Source organism: Lissotriton helveticus, chromosome 6 (assembly GCF_964261635.1).
Source record: "Lissotriton helveticus chromosome 6, aLisHel1.1, whole genome shotgun sequence".
NCBI classification, from domain to species: Eukaryota; Metazoa; Chordata; class Amphibia; order Caudata; family Salamandridae; genus Lissotriton; species Lissotriton helveticus.
Genome location: NC_136067.1, coordinates 1,875,210,033 through 1,875,227,283, shown reverse-complemented (window position 1 = coordinate 1,875,227,283; position 17,251 = coordinate 1,875,210,033). Strand labels below are relative to the sequence as shown.

The following is a 17,251-nucleotide window of genomic DNA, read 5'->3' as shown; positions in this document are numbered from 1 at the left end:
ATGACTTGGCAGCACTGTATTTCAGTTAGAATACAACTCAACAAATGAGTGTGTAGACCTTAATTTCAAAGAGGCTTTAGAGCCTTTTCCTTTCAAATTCATAATTCAAGACATGTAACCCCTGTACTGTCTCATTGTCATGTTATGTTAAAGTGACTTGTAAAGCACATGGCTACCTTCTCCGGTTTCCCAGCGCCCCCCCCCCCCCACTAAATAAGAATGCTCAAACTGTTCAATCATATTATGCGAATAGAACAGCAAAGTCTTGAACTTATACTGACCCATCATATTATGCAGATGAAAACAACCTCGTCTTTAGTTCCTTCCAAAACACTGTGCGAATTACACTCTCTCTGTGAAAGTGGCAGAGCATTCCATAATTTAGGGTGAGATACGCAAAAGACCGTCCTACCAGCCGGTCATGAGCCTTTGAGATCTGTGAATATTATTCTCAAATGCTCATGCTTGGAAAAAAAACTAAAAACTGTGCCCACACTTCAATGAGATTTCTTGACCAAAATGTGTCTCTTCTATGCCTACTTTATTTATTTATTGAGTTTTATATAGCGCTGGCTAGACCCGCTTTACAACAACAACAGTTACTGGAGCTTAATTGCAGGAATTAAATTAATACAAGAGCATAGCATAAACATGAGGGAAAAAAATAGGCAAGGGGAGAGAGGGAAGGAATGGGGGAGGTAGAGGAGAATAATGGGGGGAGAGGTGGGGGGTATCATATACTGATTTATCACAGATGCATGAAAGTACCTTTGTGCATTGGCAAAGATATGTGGGATTGCACTAAAACGTTACTAATTTGCAGTAGTCTTATTAGTTTACTCTTATGCTCATGCTTCTGTACAAATTGTTCTTGTTTAGGTTTTGTGTTTATTCTTGCTACCACTTTTGGTTGGTAGTCCCTGACAGCTCAGCATGGTAACATGGTAAAATATGACATCAACGCAGACATATTGGGTGTAACTATAGTTTGCCCTGGTATTAGTCATCATATATAAATTGGGCACAGACTTGGAAAACAATCAATACAACTGTGATGGTCACCAGGAACTGTGCCTGGTTCCTCTGCAGCTTCTTTATGATGTTTCATATGGTAAGAATTCAGCTTTCCCAGGCTAGAGATGTTCCAACGCTAATTAGAAGGAACCAGCTACTTCCTCACAAAAAAATGGGGCAATAGTGATTTTGAACAGCATTTATCCTGAGCTAACACAGAAAAGTTACTTTGCAACCAATTAACAAATCACAAATCCCTGTTGTTTTCTTCTTTTTCTTTCTTTTATTTCATGTGTTGATTGTTCATAAAACTTCCTAGCCGACACGTGTTTCGTCTGAATTGGTGTTAATCCACAGACTTCTTCAAGGCTTAGTATATTCTGTTCGGCCTTTAAATTTCTTGCTTGTCACCCCTACTGCAATTTTTTTTGGGGTTGAGATATCTTCTAGATCTATTCTTCACGTTTATCTGGCCCGTAGGTAATATGGTAATATCAATCTCTCTCCATACTGTATTACTTGGGTATTTTCCTCCTGTGACGATATCTCGTCTTCCGATAAAAGAATTCCTGGCAGGCTGAGTGTCTTGGTGCAGAACAAAACAGAGGGTCGACATGGCACACAACACACTGCCCTGGCATACCTCATTCACCCCTCGAGCTGGGTGCCTTATACCAGTGGTGTGGGCACAGGTGCATGAGCCCTGTACCCCTACAGTACCCAGGTCCATTCCTGGGCACTGTAAGTGCAGTGCTGCCATTAAGAGTATATGGTGCTTGGGAGGTCGTCATCACGAACTCCACTGCACCATGATGGCTGCACTGAAGACTGAGAAGTTTGGTATCAAACTTCTCAGCACATTAAACCCACACTGATGCCAGTGTGGGATTTAATGTACAATGCACGACAAAGGGCAACTTAGAGTTGCCCCCTGAAACTAACCCACAACCCGTGTCCTGACTGAGAGGCTGCCTAGGCTGCCACCCAGCAGACATGTTGCTGGCCCACAAGAGCCATCCGCTCTTGTGGGCCTGCAACAATGCACATCCTGGGGCGAGTTGCTAGGCCTCCGCCCCCAGGATGGGCAATGGGAGCTTCAAAGCCACTTGCTGTACTCAGCAACTGGCCCCCACCGGTTCTGATCACCACTCTGGCGGGAAGACAGGCGGGAAAACCCAAGTGAGGAAAGGTAGTGTGCCAGCCTCTGCCAACCCCACCCCTCAGGTGAGGGAGGCGAGGTGAAGCATAACTCCGGGCTCTCGCCATCTTAAGGATGGGCAACCCTACCCAATCGGAGACAGGCAGGTTTAGGGGCACCCTGAACCTTCCTTTCTCAGATCCCCATTCCGAAACTACAAGAAGAAGAAAGAAGACCTGTGCAGCTGCTAACACGAGGACGACACCAACTGACTTGGCCCAAGCCCTAGAGGCCTGTCAACCCCCGAACCTGCTCCTGCTAAATCCTGGCATCTCTTGTGGTCAGCAGCCTCAAAAACCCCAGAGGACCTGACTGCCTTGCTCAACCAAAGACTGAGACTGCCACGAGCAGTGCTTCTGCTCAAACAGCAACAACCCCTGGTACCAGCCAGGAACCGCGAATCCAGCACACACTGCACCCGCCGAGCCCGGCCGTGCCCGAGTAAACAAAGACCACGAGGACTTCCTCCCGGCGACTGTGACCCAGAATGCAGTACCCAAGGACCCTCCTCGACGCCTGCAGCCTCACAAGCAGGGACCCCTCCAACCGGGACCAGCTGAGGGTAAGGTTTCCCGACACCCAAAGATACCCCTGCACCGGTGCCCCACGGCCCCCTGTGCCCAACTCCTAGGTGGCTACCTAACCTGCAGCTACCCAACTTACCTCTCGAAGTGGTGGTCGCACCTGAAGAATCTTTGTCCATGAGCCTGCAGCCTTTGTTCAACTTCCAGCTTTCCCATTGAAATACATTGGGCGCCCGACAGCCCAAAAGCACCCTGCACCCAGCGGCCCGAGTGCAACCGGAAGTGCAGCATCTGTCCTATCCTCCTTCCCCACTTGCCCTGTGTAAGTGACCGAGCTCAGCTCACATTGCCGCGTGGCCTGCCTGCTAGCAGCCACCAACCAAAGGCCCCTTGCATAGGCTAACATTGGGCCTACTCACTCTGCACCAGGCTACCCCTGTGCCGCTGAGGGTGTAACGACTGTACCTACCTGACCCTGGGAGACCACTGAGTCTTACCCCAGAATCTTAACTCTGCCAGTCGAGTACTTACCCAAAGACCTATAACTTGATTTTCTCCAAAGGGTAACATTTGCTGGTTTTCACTTGGAAATTCTTCTAAGTGTCGAGTTTTGCAACTTTGAAATATTCCTTAAAAATCGTCCGATCAACAAAAACAAAATTACACACCTGCTATCAGGAGAGACCCTAGTGCTGGATATTTGTGCCCAGCACTGACCCTAGAAAGTAATTACAACTGTGATTTTCCGATAACCTGATTTTCTCCCAAAGTATAACATTGCCTGTTTTTTCCAGAAATTCTTCTAAGTGTCGGCTTTCAAAATATACATATCTTCCTTAAAAATCGCCTGTGTAACAAAAACAATTTCTTTCAACTGTTTACAGGCAATGCACCAGTGCTGAATCCAGGATCCAATCCTGAGTAAGAAAAACATTTCTAAAGTGGTTTTATTGCATTTACTTAAAACTTCCCAATGAGCTCAATGTTATAATTGTGTTTAACTTGTTTTGCATATTGCAACAACTGTATCTATTGCATTTAAAAGTCAACTGCTATTTGAAAGTATTCAATTGCAACATCTCATTCTGAGAAAGTATTCTTATACCTACTTGTGGTTCTAAAATAAAACAACAAGATATTTTTATCTACAAAGCAATTGGCCTAGAGTTCAGTTCTTGAGTGTGTGAGACCATTTGCTGACTGAGTGTGTGCAACAAATGCTTTACACTATCATCTGATACTGCCTTACTGCTCGACCAAGCTACCACTTTAGAGAGTAAGGTTATATCTAACTTTAGCCTCTGCCAAACCTCTGGGGACTGTGGACTCTGTGCACACTGTACCTTACTTTGGAACAGTATATACAGAGTCACTTTCTTACAGGTGCAGAAACTTGAACTTTATAAGGCGGTATTGCGTGAAAACTGCGAGGGCTGGCAATGGCTTCGGCCCAGTCGTCCTCCGTCAAATCAGGAATGTCTGCTTGCCATGCACGCCATGTCACGTCTAGCATCGTCCGTGTGAGGGTCGTCAGTGTCTGGTATATATGCCTAATTTTGTGCAGGCACAAATCTCCCATCGGCCCTCCAAAGGGTGAAACTCTGGGAGGGTCTCGAGAGCATGTATCGGATGGGGTGGGGGGGGGGTGGGGGGGGGGGGGGGGTCAATGCATGGCAGAGTTGGAGGTATTTGTAAAATTGTGTCTTGTGCAGTTGGTAATCTGCCTGTAATTGCTGCAAGGATTTCAGTGTAGTACCCTGCATCACATCCCCCATAGCTATATATCCACCATGTCTCACCCGTGGCCCGCCTCTGGGCGGAGGTATGTGCCTGCACCACCCCATCTGTCAGACCGAGTTAGGCCATAACGGTATCACTACTCTACTCGCCGTGGGCAGAAAATGTAGGCGCTTGGCGCTATAAAGGAGTTGGAGGAGGTGGGTCCCCTCCATTGCCGCATGCTCGATCGCAAAGACCAGATCAGTTGGGGAGTTATACCACCATTCGTTTATTATTAGTATGTGAGAAGCTACATATTAGGAATAAATGTCCGCGGCAGCGATATCCCCACAATATGTAGACTGCACGCAGGTGCGGAGCACGACCCTAATTGCCCCACCATTCCAAATACATTTATTTTATGGCATTCACTTGCGCAATCCAGTATCCTGGCATTTTATAGGGGAAATGTTTTAATCTGTATAAAATTTGAGGTAAAAACACAATCTTGAAGATGGCTGATCGTCCGTAGAGTGATAGTGGAAGGGAGGAACAGATAGTCGTTTCACCATTCAGACTCCAAAGCAACAGATTGATATTATGTGCCCATGAGACCTTGGGGCATGACGATACGAAGATGCCCTGATACTTAAAGCCATCCGTCGCGTGTAACAGCTGTGACGCCCAGGTGCCCCTGTCGCTGGTGACCACAAACTGGATAGAGGACGGATTTCGCAGGGTTGGTGTGCAAGCCTGTGGTTTCCCTAAACACTAAGGATTTCCAATATGCGAGGCCCCGAGAACCACGGGTCCGTCATAAAGAACAGGACGTCATACGCGTATATCGCGATGCGGTCCAATCGCGACTGGGACCAGTCAAATCCACGGAGCACTGGGTCACTCCTAACCTACGCTGCCATGGCCTCCAGCTCTAAGGCAAATAACAGTGGGGACAGGGGGCATCCCTGTCTTGAGCCCCTGCAGATGGGGAAGGGGTCCGAGCGATGGCTGGCTATATGGACCAACGCCGTCTGGTTAGTGTAGAGCAAGCGAACGTAGGCAAGGAAGCAGGGACAAAAATGTACCACCTCCAGTAATCGAAAGAGGGAAACCCAGCTGAGTGAATCGAAGGCTTTATCTATGTCAGCCAATAATATAGCTGCCGGGCGTCCCAACACCAGGTCCGCCGCTATGGCATTATGTACTCTCCGAATGTTATGGCGAGTTGCTCGTTGGGGAATAAAGCCCGATTGGTCTGAGTAGATTAGGTCTACAATGCACATACGTAGGCGATTTTCCAGGACCTTCCCTAGTAGTTTGGGCTCAAAATTGATGAGATAAATAGGACAGTAGGATGAATGGTCCTCCGGGGGGCACCCTGGTTGAGGAATAGGACAATTTCTGTATGCCGCCAATCCTGTAGCAATATATTACAGTCTTAGGCATCCTTTATAGCCGCCAGCAAGTGGGGCCCCAGAAGGTGTATGTTCGGCCGTAGGAACTCCATAGGGAAACCATTGGGTCCACGGGCCCTCCCCGGGTGTAGAGCATATAGGGCCCCGGTCAACTCGTCTAACATGATAGGGGCCTATAGTTGATCGCCCATGTGGTCTGGAAGTTTCCGAGGTGGGATATCTACCAGGAAATATGCTATTTGGGCCTCTTGAGATCTGTTCTCAACGCTCCTAGAGGGAGGAGAAATGCGGTACAAATTCCATGATCACAGCCTCTGGCGAAGAGCACATGGCCCCCTCAGCATCGCAGATGGTAGGGACTACAGCTGGGGATCTATCCGCCTGGCAGAGCCTATGGAGCATTTTACTCGATTTGTCCCCCCATTGGTAAACTCGGTGTTGCGATGCTTCCCAAATCTCCTTTGCCTCCCCCATTAGGTATTATTGTATTGGTTGTTGCACTTGTAGCAAGTTATGCCGTAAAGTGGGGCTGTGGGCAAGGGTTAACTGCGTAGCTAGGGCCGTTTGGTGCAACTCGAGGTTTCGCTAATTGCTCCTGTCATGCATGCTTTTTTTGGTGCGGAAGCTGATTTCAGCACCGCGTACGGTGGGTTTTAGGGCCTCCCATAGGATGCCCGGGGACAGAGGGGACATTGGCGTCCAAATAATCGGAGATCGCCGAGTGCATTATGTCTTGATAGTCTGGACCCTGGAGGTGCCAGGGGGACATGCGCCACCAAAAGGGGGGTTTCTAAGAGCCGGTATGAAAGTTAAGAGTAATTGGGGAATGGTCACAGAGCCTCCAGTGGAGGTGGGCAATCTGTGAGAACCTGTGGAGATGTATGCGAGGCACAAATAAATAATCCGATCGGGATTGCGACCTGTGAACTGTGGACATACATGTGTAACTAAGGGCTGTGGGGTGAAACTCCTGCCAGACATCCGCCCAGCCCAAGGTGGACACCAGTAAGTGCAATTTAGAGGGACTCCGTGGTGGTGGACGGTCAGTACTACATTGTCTGTCCGTTGGCCCCATAGTATTGTTCTAATTACCCCCCAAGAGGGTCAGGCCCTCTGGCAGTTACCCCCAAACCCTAGAGATCCTGGCGACAAAGGTCGCTCCTAGTGGCGGGGGAGCATATATACTACCTATGGTTACATGCTCACTGTATAATGTGCCCATGAAGAATATAACTGCCCCCAGGTTCCATCCTGTGGGCCATGATTTGGAACAGGACTCTACGATGTAGAAGTAAGGCCACTCCACGGGAGCCCCTGGTGAACCCCGCATGGTAAATATAATGGTAACCAAAGTGAGCCAAAAAAAGAAGCTTTCACACTCAATAAGTGTGTTTCTTGGAGGAGTAAAATGTCGGCCCCATACCTTTTGGCCTGACGTAGGATAGCGCCAAGTTTGACTTTATTAAGAAGACTCCGGACATTCAATGAAACCACAGTAAGGTCCCCGAGGGGGGTTCTGTCATCCTTCACCATCATCCTGTATCTCGAAAAGGCACTATAGTGATGAAATTGGAATCTAGAGGACAAGTCTGCATATAGAACAATAATCAAACTGAATTTCCCACATATCCCCCAACCCCTCCACCGACACTGCCATAAACAAGGAGTATCTGTCGCGGCGTAGGGCGCACCAGGCCTCCAACAGGGGAGACCTGGGCTCCCACTCCAACAGAGCCCAACCCACCCACAAAATATTTAGCAAGGGGGGTATCGAAGTGTCTTGGGCCTGGCAGCCCCATAGCCGGACGCCCATGCCAATTCAGAGGAAACAAGTATTCGGAGAGTCTCAGTAAATAACACTCAGCAGCGCCATACAGCTGGCTGCTAGTGGCATGACTGGATGGCTCAAAAGACACGTTTTGGACTGGTGGATTGCCTGTCTGAACCGGATCTATGCTGTCTATTTCGTTGTGATCCGCGGGAGGAGTCCGCTTCCAGTGGCGGTGGTGAGCGCGGCTTAAGGTGTTAATGTTTGTCTGTCCATGCGAAGACGGCTTCTGGCGTATCAAAAAAGAAAGATTTTGAATTGAATATCACTCGCATCCTGGCTGGATATAACCATATATATTGCAAATGTAGGTCTCGTAGTCTGCGCTTCGCCCCTATGAACAACTGGCGTTGCTGCTGGACCAGGCGCGTATAATCGGTGAACCCCATTATGGGCCTTGAATCATGCTGAAATCTTTCTTTGTGTCCTAGCAAACTGCAAGATTGCATCCCGATAGGCGTAGTTCAACACCTTTGCAATTACTTCTCTGGGCTTTGTGCCGGGGGGTGGCATCTGAGTCAATGCTCGGTGAGTGCGCTCCACGACAAAGCAGGTGGAGAGTAGTTCCTGTGGCATGATATCTGTGAGCCACGGGGCAATGAACCGGGTCATGGAGGATCCTTCACATCACTCTGGCAGACCCACGAAGCACAGGTTATTGTGCCTCGCCCGACCTTGCTCATCTTTCACTCTGGAGGCACTCTAGAGTTCCTGCGACACTACAGTGAGTTTGTTGACCTTTTTCTGGAGAGTGGTTACAGAGTCCTCCACCGCTGAGACCCGCACCTCTGCCTCCAATGCGGGCGACTGCCTTACTAAGATCCTGGTGCAGGAACAAGACCTCCGACCCAACTTTGCTGATCTTGGCATCTAGCTGGTCTCTGGCATCATTTATTGCCGCTAGGAGGGCCGCATTATCGGGCGTCGAGCCTGTCTCCTTTCTCCAAGTGAAACCACCAGCGGGCACGGTGAAGTGATCCAAGGTGCCCGGTTTGGGGCCAGCCCCTCTAAGTTTGTCTCCGCCCATTCGGTTAATGTCGGGGAGGTGGCGGAAGCGTCAGAGAGAAGATGCGCTCATTCCGGGACTGCGCTGGCACAGAAGGAGGCACAACCCCAACTCAGAAGGCTCTGCGGGGACCGCGCCCAGCCCCACCACAGCGACACACCGTCGACAGGCCCTCACGGATCCAGGCTTGTCCTGGGCCGCAAGCCGCACCGAGCTGCTTCCGCAACCCACGACTGTCTGCCAAGGAGGCCCTATAAGCAAACCGGACCCGGTAAGCATCTCTCGGGCAGGGGTGGGGGAGAGGTAGAGAAGATGGTGGCCCAATCACCGCTCAAGGCCTGTAGGGTTTGCAGGTAGGCCGCAGTAGTGGCCGGTCCGGCTTCCCCGGCAGTCGTAGGGGCTTGGCCCGGCAGTATCCGACTTCTCGGGGGGGTCTGCAGGTCCTCCCAGCAGCCCAATGCAGTAAGAGAGCCCTAGGCTGAGGCCTCTCGGGGTGGGCCGGGACCATCGCAGATTGCCAAGTGGAGGAGCCTGATGACACTAGGCACCCCCGCTGCCGACGAATCGCTCGCCTCCGGGTTTACGGCCCCACTGTTGCGCTGCTATCGGCTGGTCTGTACACCCTGGGCCAGCACCGTCGCAGAGTGCTGTGTGGGCGGACCAGATGACTCTGGGCACCCCCCAGCTGTCGCCGAGACGCTCACCTCCAGGGCTCCGGCTCCACTATTGCTCTGTTGTCAGCTGGTCCGTACCCCATGCAGGAGCCGTCAGCCCGGGTCTCGGCCTGTGCCCCTCCGACAGTTTCGTGTGCAACAAAGCACTCGTCGCGGTCTGCCAGCAGCCAAACATCGGGAAAAACTGAAAAACGAGCTCCCCGTGCTGTCTGGATTAGTATCGTCGCCGATTACGCTCCTCTGAACAGGATTAATGCCGGATGATATGCTGATTATGGCGTGGACGCGCGGAGCCCGATTAGGCTGCGTCCACCATGATGGCATTCCAAGCCACGCCCCCCAAGTGCTGCTGATTTGATTTATGTTCTGCTGAATTTTTGAGATTGTGAATCATTTTGTCATATAATACTGTCTTGAAGAGTTGAAAAAAATTGTCCAAGTATCTCATTTAGGACTTTGGTCAAATTTAAAATTGTTCATGTGCACTTTTCTCTTTGCCCTCCTGTCTCCAATCGTCTGAATAGATTTGCAGATTGTTTCATTGAACTGAATTATTTATTTATTTGATTTTTCTTTTTAAGGTTGGGTCTGGAGGCTGCAAAAGAAGAAAACCTTGCAGAGTGGTATTCTCAGGTAAGCACAGACGACAGGAGGGCATTAATTGCTGGCTTCTGCTTAATAAAGAAAAATAAAGAAATCTTCATAGGTTTATGAAGTACTTTGCAGTGTTTTATTCGGGGATAGAGACTGTAAATCTTTAGAAAGAAAAGTAAGATGCATTACAAAAGGAATAGATTAATATTTGATGGGACCTGGATGTATAGGCTGGGAAATTAAAGCAGTTTAAACCCCAAGGAAACGTGAGGGAACTGACTGATAAACATTGGTGGATTACTAATATTAGCAGTGTGACAATTGATGGTCATGGCAGACCTATTAGAGGTATTGTGTAATATTGCGTTAACACAATAAGAGAAGAAAGTTAAACTAGATGCACTGAGAAGGCACGTGTAAAAATGGTGCTGAAGAGAACTTAGAACATTGGTTGTTCATGTTAAACATTACAGCAAATGTGTATATGGCAAAGAGTGTAGATTCAGCCTCATAAAAGAAGAGAATTCAAAATAAATTTGCCAGTGAATGGGGTGGAGTGTGTATTCATACCTGTACTGAAATACGAGTTGTCAGTAGACAAAAAATGTTCAAGTGGGAAGAGCTTCCAGTGCTGGTGCTAAGCTGCACAGGTAAGCTGAAGAAGCAAACTATTTCAGTGGTAAGCTATAGAAGCAATGTACTTTATATTTTTCAGTTAAGCAGAAGAAAGAATGTACTTTATACACCAAAAGACACCTTTACATTGAGGACTTTTCTTAACCAACGTCATTATTTGTGACATAAATCATTTTATAAATGTGCTTTTCTACTTTTTAAAAATAGATTTGTTATTTATAATTCTGTTTCTATGTATGTGTGATTTTTGCTTGCTTTCTTAACACTTTTATGATCTACAGTGATGGAAATTAAGTTATTTGATGATGATGATGTAACTCCTGAAGATGTGGGGCAAAATAGAGCTTGTTTGGAACAACCAGTAACTTAAAAGCTGATTAATTGTCTCGGGAAATGGTTTTCTTCTTGATATCCTGTGCACCTCAATACACCTTCTATACTTCTCCTTTGTCAGTGTGTTGTATTCCATCACTTCTCTTTTGAGTTAAGTCTCATTAGTAGGCTTCTTGACCGGTAGCGTTTGCTCTGAATTCAGGCTTGTCCATTGTTGTGTAAAATGAACACACATATTCTCTTCATATCGTCTTGGAGCCTTCTTTCATTTGGAGGTTCTCTGCTCCTGCTCTCTTTATCATGGGAATTAACTTTTTAGAGCAGTATAGATGCTTACCTGTCCGAGCGTTTGTTAAAGTTCCCTTCCCCCAACAAGTTGTATTGAATATTGGCACTGTTCAGCTCAAGGTGTGCCAGAGCAGCTGCCTAATAGTTCTATCTTGTTGCAAATGTTGGTCCATGTTTGGTTTTTCTTCATGTTCTGTCTTCTGTTGCATTCCAAATTTGTAAGGGTTACTGAAAAGGCAAGTACACTTCAATCATTTTATTTTGAAGGTTTTATATAGCGCGGACAAGACTCTTGCGAGTAACAGATCGCTTTACAAGTCGAGGATATAGTATACAATGATATAAGCGAGTAAGTTCTTAATCAAAAGAAAACAGTAATAAGCTAGCAATAAATAATAACATGCAGTGAATAGACCTAGAGTTCATGTGAATTTAGCCATGAGGATAGCTTTAACTTCTTTTGAAGGAGGCCTTGGAAGGGTTCATTCTTGTGTCACTGTGCAACGCGTTCCAAATCCTCGGAGCCATGCCGTAAAAGGACTGGTTATAAGTTTTTTTCTTGGCAAATCGTTGAGGTTGTAGGAGAAGAGTCTTGGCACTCCTGGAGGCTCTGCTTCCCGCAGAGAGTACCAATTTTTGAGCTAGGTAGTGTGGGGCGTTGCGGTGGAGGGCCTTGTGAGTCATACAAGCGATTTTTAGATTAATTCTGGCTTCAAACGGTAGCCAGTTGAGGGCTCTCAGGTCTTGTGATATGTGAGTGTTTCTCTTAGAGCCTGTGCTGAGTCTGACCACCGAGTTGATCGTGGCTCTTGGGGGGGGCTGTCGATGACCTTGGGAGCCCGCATAATGTTACTGCTCCATATTCCACCGAGGGATTACTAGGGCTTGCACTGCTTGTTTGAAATCGTAGGCGGGCAAAAGGTTTCAATTTTCGCAGGGTCTTAAGGTGGAAGTTGGCAACTTTTGTTGTGGGGCTAATGTGTGTCTGCATCTTTAGGTTACTGTCTAGCGTTACCCCCAGGGATTTCTCTGAGTCGACAATGAGCGGATGACCATTGAGAGCTGGTAGGCGTTTCATCCAATCCAGGATAGTGTGTGTTTTGTTAGGGGGAGCGATTAAAAGGAATTCCGTTTTGAGGGAGTTAAGTTTCAAATGGTTTTCTGCCAGCCAAATTTGGGTTTTTTGTAAGGTGGTGTTAAGCGATTTGATGTCTTCCAGTGAGTGGATCTTGATGTATATCTGGGTGTTGTCAGCATACATGTGGAATTGAATCTTGGAGAGGCTAAGAAGATCGGTGAGAGGTTCCATGAAACGGTTGAACAAGGTGGGTGAGAGGGAGGAGCCTTGTGGAACTCCTAGTGTGACTGGCATGGGGTTGGACAGGGATTGGTTGACCTTGAATCTTTGTGATCTATTTCGGAGGAAAGAGGCGAATCAGTTGAAAACATTTCCAGACATTCCCATTCTGTTGTCGTGTTTGACGGTGTCAAAAGCTGATGAGAGGTCGAGTAGGATTAGTAGACAGGCTTCATTTTGGTGAAGGATTTTTAGGGCGTCGTCTAATACATGTGTCATGGCTGATTCAGTGCTGTGACCTGCTCTGAAGCCTGATTAAAATTGGTTCAGCAGGTTGAAACGAGCAATGTGGCTGTTCACCTGTAAGTTAACACATTTTTCCAGGAGTTTGGCTAACATAGGGATGTTCGAGATCGGTCGATAGTTATTAGGGTCAGAGGTGTCCATCATGGTTTTCTTTAGGATAGGCGAGACCTGCCCAGTTTTCAGGATGTCTGGAGTGGATCCTTGAAGGAGGGGGGTGTTAATGATCTTGGTCCAGAGGGGTAGTAAGAGCGGATGAAGTCTTTTAGGTAGTTGGCAGGGAGCGGGTCTGTGAAGTGATTGGAGGGTTTTAGCACGTTTAGCGTCTTTAATATGGTGTCTTCACTGTAGGTGTTGAATTGGGCCAAGTTGCATTGTTTTTTAGATTAAATAAAGTGAGGTCATTAGTTAGGGCACCAGTCGGGAACAGCGATGGGCTCTTTTTCGATTCTGATATAGATATTAGGTCCTTGAGTAGATCTGATTTTATAGATTCTTTCTTAGTGGCGAAGAAGGATGCAAATTCATCACAGTTGGGAATAGAGAAGGGGTTGTTGATGAGGACTGTTAGAACCGGGAGTCTCTGGTTGGCAAAGGTAAGTACCTTGGCCCAAGTAGGGACCCCTAGTTCCGGTCAGGGCGACGGAATAACCCTCTGAGATAACCCCTGCTCACCCTCTAGGTAGCATGGCGCGAGCAGTCTAGGCTAAACTCGGAGGCAATGTGGATAACATTTGCACTTAACTCAACAGTAATTCCCAATCCACCACAAACTGAGACCACACAGGTAAGTATATATAAAATATAACTTTATCTAGTTTCAGCATGTTAATGAAGCAGTTGCATGATAATCACTTCTTTAGAAAACATAGCATTTTAGCTTAAAGGTTGCACTTAATTTCTAGGATGGTACTTGTAAATAGGCAGTTCTGGTCATTCAAAACAATGGTCTCAGGGTCCAAACAACAATAGTCTCTAGTCTCTTAAATCAGAAGGTAAAAGAATATGGCCACTGATTTATATTCCCACCGCTCTCAAGACGAGCAGTAAACACAAGGCCCACATGTACTTATCGCTATGGGCTTCAAGCGCTGTTCATCCACTCCCTCGCGAGGCCCAGGGACTCTTTCTCGTCCCCGGGGCAGCCTCGCGTCTTCCTTAGATTCAGGCGCACCCGCCGTGCAGATTGCACGCGTCCCCGCCCCGGCCGGTCCCCTTTCCTCTCCCGCCCGCTCTCGACAATCCAACGAGCGGCGGAGGAGGCGGTGAGGCTCACCTGGTGGGGGGACGGCTGGCCAGGGGTGCGGGACGCTTCCAAGTCCCTCGGCGGGGTCAGATCTCTTCCCCGGTCCCGGCGGTCATTACGGCAATTCTTCAGCACCTCCCGCAGCTTCAGCGGAGGCAGCCTATCCTGTCGCGGCCCTCTAGTCGAGCCCCTCTGAGCGCGAGGCCGCCAACCAATGGCAGCGCGGCCTTGCCGATGACGCTCCGCAGGCTCCGTCAATCACGGCACACCACAGCTGATGACGCTGCGCCGCGCGGGCCAATCCCGTCGCGGCGTTAGTGAGGGGGCTCGGCTCCCTCAGCCAATGGGGTCGCGGCGGCTTCGTTCTTCGCCGCGGCAGCTCCTGGACCTCGGAGCAAGTTGCGGGGGGGTTTCCTGGCCCCGGGCCGCGGTGGTGATTTGGCGGCAAAGGGTTTTCAAGGGCGCTGGTCTCGACTAGACCCCCCTCTCGACCTTGCCACCACCTGGGAGCAGATTTCACGAGGGGAGGCTCCACAAGCCTCCAACCCTCACGGTTAATGTGCCGATGAGCACACCGATCCCTTCCTCACGCTCCGCAGTTCAGCACCACGCGTCTCGGGTCCCAACAGCACGATTTTCCAGCCGTTTTCTGGGATAGCTTTTAGGAACCTTTAGTCCTGGGTTCCCAACAGGAGGCCAGCTCTTCTCAGGCCCTTGGAGATTCAGTTGCAGACACAGCACACAGCAGAGTCTTGGCAGTTTCAAGTAGGCAGGGTCACAGCACACAGCAAAGCCCCTTTTCTTCTCCTCAGCTTCCAGGTAGACAGTAGAACAGGTCAGCCCTTAGAGCACACAGCAAGGCAGTCTTCCTTTAGTTCCCTAGCTGTTCTCCTTCCAGCAGAGGTTCCTTCTTGGTTGCAGAATTTCAGAATCTAACTCTCTGTAGACAGGGGTCCTTTCCTTATACCCCTCAATGTCTTTGAAGTTCTTTGTGCATGGAGGCCCTGGGTCCAGTCTAAACCAGTTCTGGGGGTTGCGGAGCACTGAGGTGTCTCTGGTTTTCTTCTTCCTGTCAGCTTCAGGGCCAGTGGTGTCAGTTGACCACCAGGAGAGAGCTAACGTGGGGGAGGTAGGCAGGCGCAGCCCAGCACTTATCAGGCATTCCTTCCTCCCTCCTCCCAGGCAGGCAGATGTGCCCTTTCATCCCCGGGATGGCTCCGACCCTCTCCTCTGGGGCTCTGCAACCCCTCCCTGTCACATCCAGACCAGGCAGACATTCCACAAACCCAGGCACACAGAAAGGTTTAGACAAGAGAACAGCCACTTTCTAAAAGTGCTATTCTACAACCCAGGATTTAAAAACACCCTTCACTAAAAGATGTGTCATTAAATTCTGAGTCCAGGGATATCTTTCACTTATGTCCCATCTTGTTCCTATGGGGAGATAGGCTGGTATCACATGGGCCCAGCCTCCTCCATGTTACTCTATGGAGCAAGATAGCCTTACAGCAGTGAGCACATAAAATGGCTGCAGCCCACTACCAGAGCATAGTACCTGCACTAGCACATGCTCTACCTTATCCATACACTGCACCCTGCCCAGGGGGGTACCTTGAGCCTTCCATAGGGGTGACTGATGTGCACAGACAGGGAAGGGTTAGGCCTAGCCAGTGGGGACACTGGCCAGGCTGACAGGGCAGTCACTGACTGCACACAGGCCCTGCGCTGGCAGGCCTGAGTCACCATTTTAAAGCTACTCATGTGGGTGGCGCAATCTGCGCTGCAGGCCCACTAGCAGCATTTGTCATCAGCAGCCCTGGCACACACAGTGCCCTCTACTAGGGACTTCGTGGTGATACAAATATGCCAATTAGGTATACTCAATCATATCACAATTTACAGAAGGAGCACTTACACTCTGACACTGATCAGCAGTGGCAGAGTGTCCAAAACATCTAAATCAGCAAAAACGAAATCCAGCACAGCATCAAAACACATGAGTCCGAGGCAAAAGGATGGGGGAAGAACCACGCCAAAAGGTGTCAGGTCTAACAAGGACATTAGGTAGGCTCTTGGTTTGGGCTTTGATAAGTTCGAAAGGTTTTTGGGGGCGGTTCTTGGCTAGGTCTAGTTGAGACCTGAAGAAATCGGTTATAGATTTTCTGATCTTTCTAAAGTAAATGTTCCTGGATGATCTTAGCAGGTTGAGCAGATCCGCTGAGGGTGTAGCTCTCCAGGGACGTTCAATTACTCTAAGAGAGCGTCTGTCATCACTTAGTCTCCCATCATACCATGGTTTTGACTCTTTAGATGAGGTTCTTTTCAGTTGCAACAGGGCCATTTTGTTTAACAGGTTGTTCATAGAGGGAAAGTAGTGATTTGTCAGCCCCTGTACATCTGACATGTCTTCCGGGGGATAAAGTGGGTTTGAGTTGGCTAAGGCCGACGTTTTTCAGGTTTCTCTTCCATATCTTAGTTCTCAGGGCTTGTGTAGGGAGTCGTTTGATGGTTTCCAGGACTTGGAATGTAATGACATGATGGTCAGACCAGTCGCATGGGAGTATCGTGTCGAGCTGTGTGGAGTTCGCTTTTGAGATTATTAGGTCTAGAGTTGCACCCTTGTCGTGAGTAGGGCTGTTACATATTTGGTTGAGATTGAGGTCAGTGACGAAGGCTTTGAGGCTGTTAACCCCTGGGTCTTCTGGTCGTCCCAGTGAAGATTGAAGTCCCCCAAGACAATTTGCTTAGTGTGTTGGTTGTCATTTGATGCTAGAATGTCCATTAAGTGTTCTATGAAAGTGAGGTTATCTCCCGGGGGATGGTAGAAGGTGTGTAAAGAGCATATTTGTTTGTTGTTGTTGGCGATGTTTAAGCATAGGTATTCACAAGAAGGTAAAGCGGGGGCATTGGTGTTGGTCACTGTTAGGTAGATCTGGTGTATGCAGGCTATCCCTCCACCTGGCCTGTCGGTTCTGTCTAGTCTAGTGATGTCATAGTTAGGTGGAAGCAAGATGTCCATGATGGGAGTAGATGTTTCATTTACCAAGTTTCTGTCAGGATCAAGATGTCTGGTTAATTCGTGATAAATAGGTCAGCTATATCGGCTGCATGTCTGGAGGCGGACCTGCAGTGAAGGAGGATACAGCGTAGCCGCGGGTGGGTTGAATCTGAGGTGG

General features: G+C 48.6%; 1 protein-coding gene across 4 annotated transcripts in view; it reads left to right on the top strand.

The window, feature by feature from the left end:
• The window catches only part of EPRS1 (glutamyl-prolyl-tRNA synthetase 1), a 961,840-nt gene that overhangs the window by 790,559 nt on the left and 154,030 nt on the right, over positions 1–17,251 (top strand). For all 4 annotated transcript variants that reach the window (XM_078649796.1, XM_078649798.1, XM_078649799.1 and 1 more), the window contains one exon: positions 9,960–10,011. In XM_078649796.1, the coding sequence (XP_078505922.1) occupies positions 9,960–10,011 (52 nt within the window). The remainder of the gene's footprint in view (positions 1–9,959; positions 10,012–17,251) is intronic.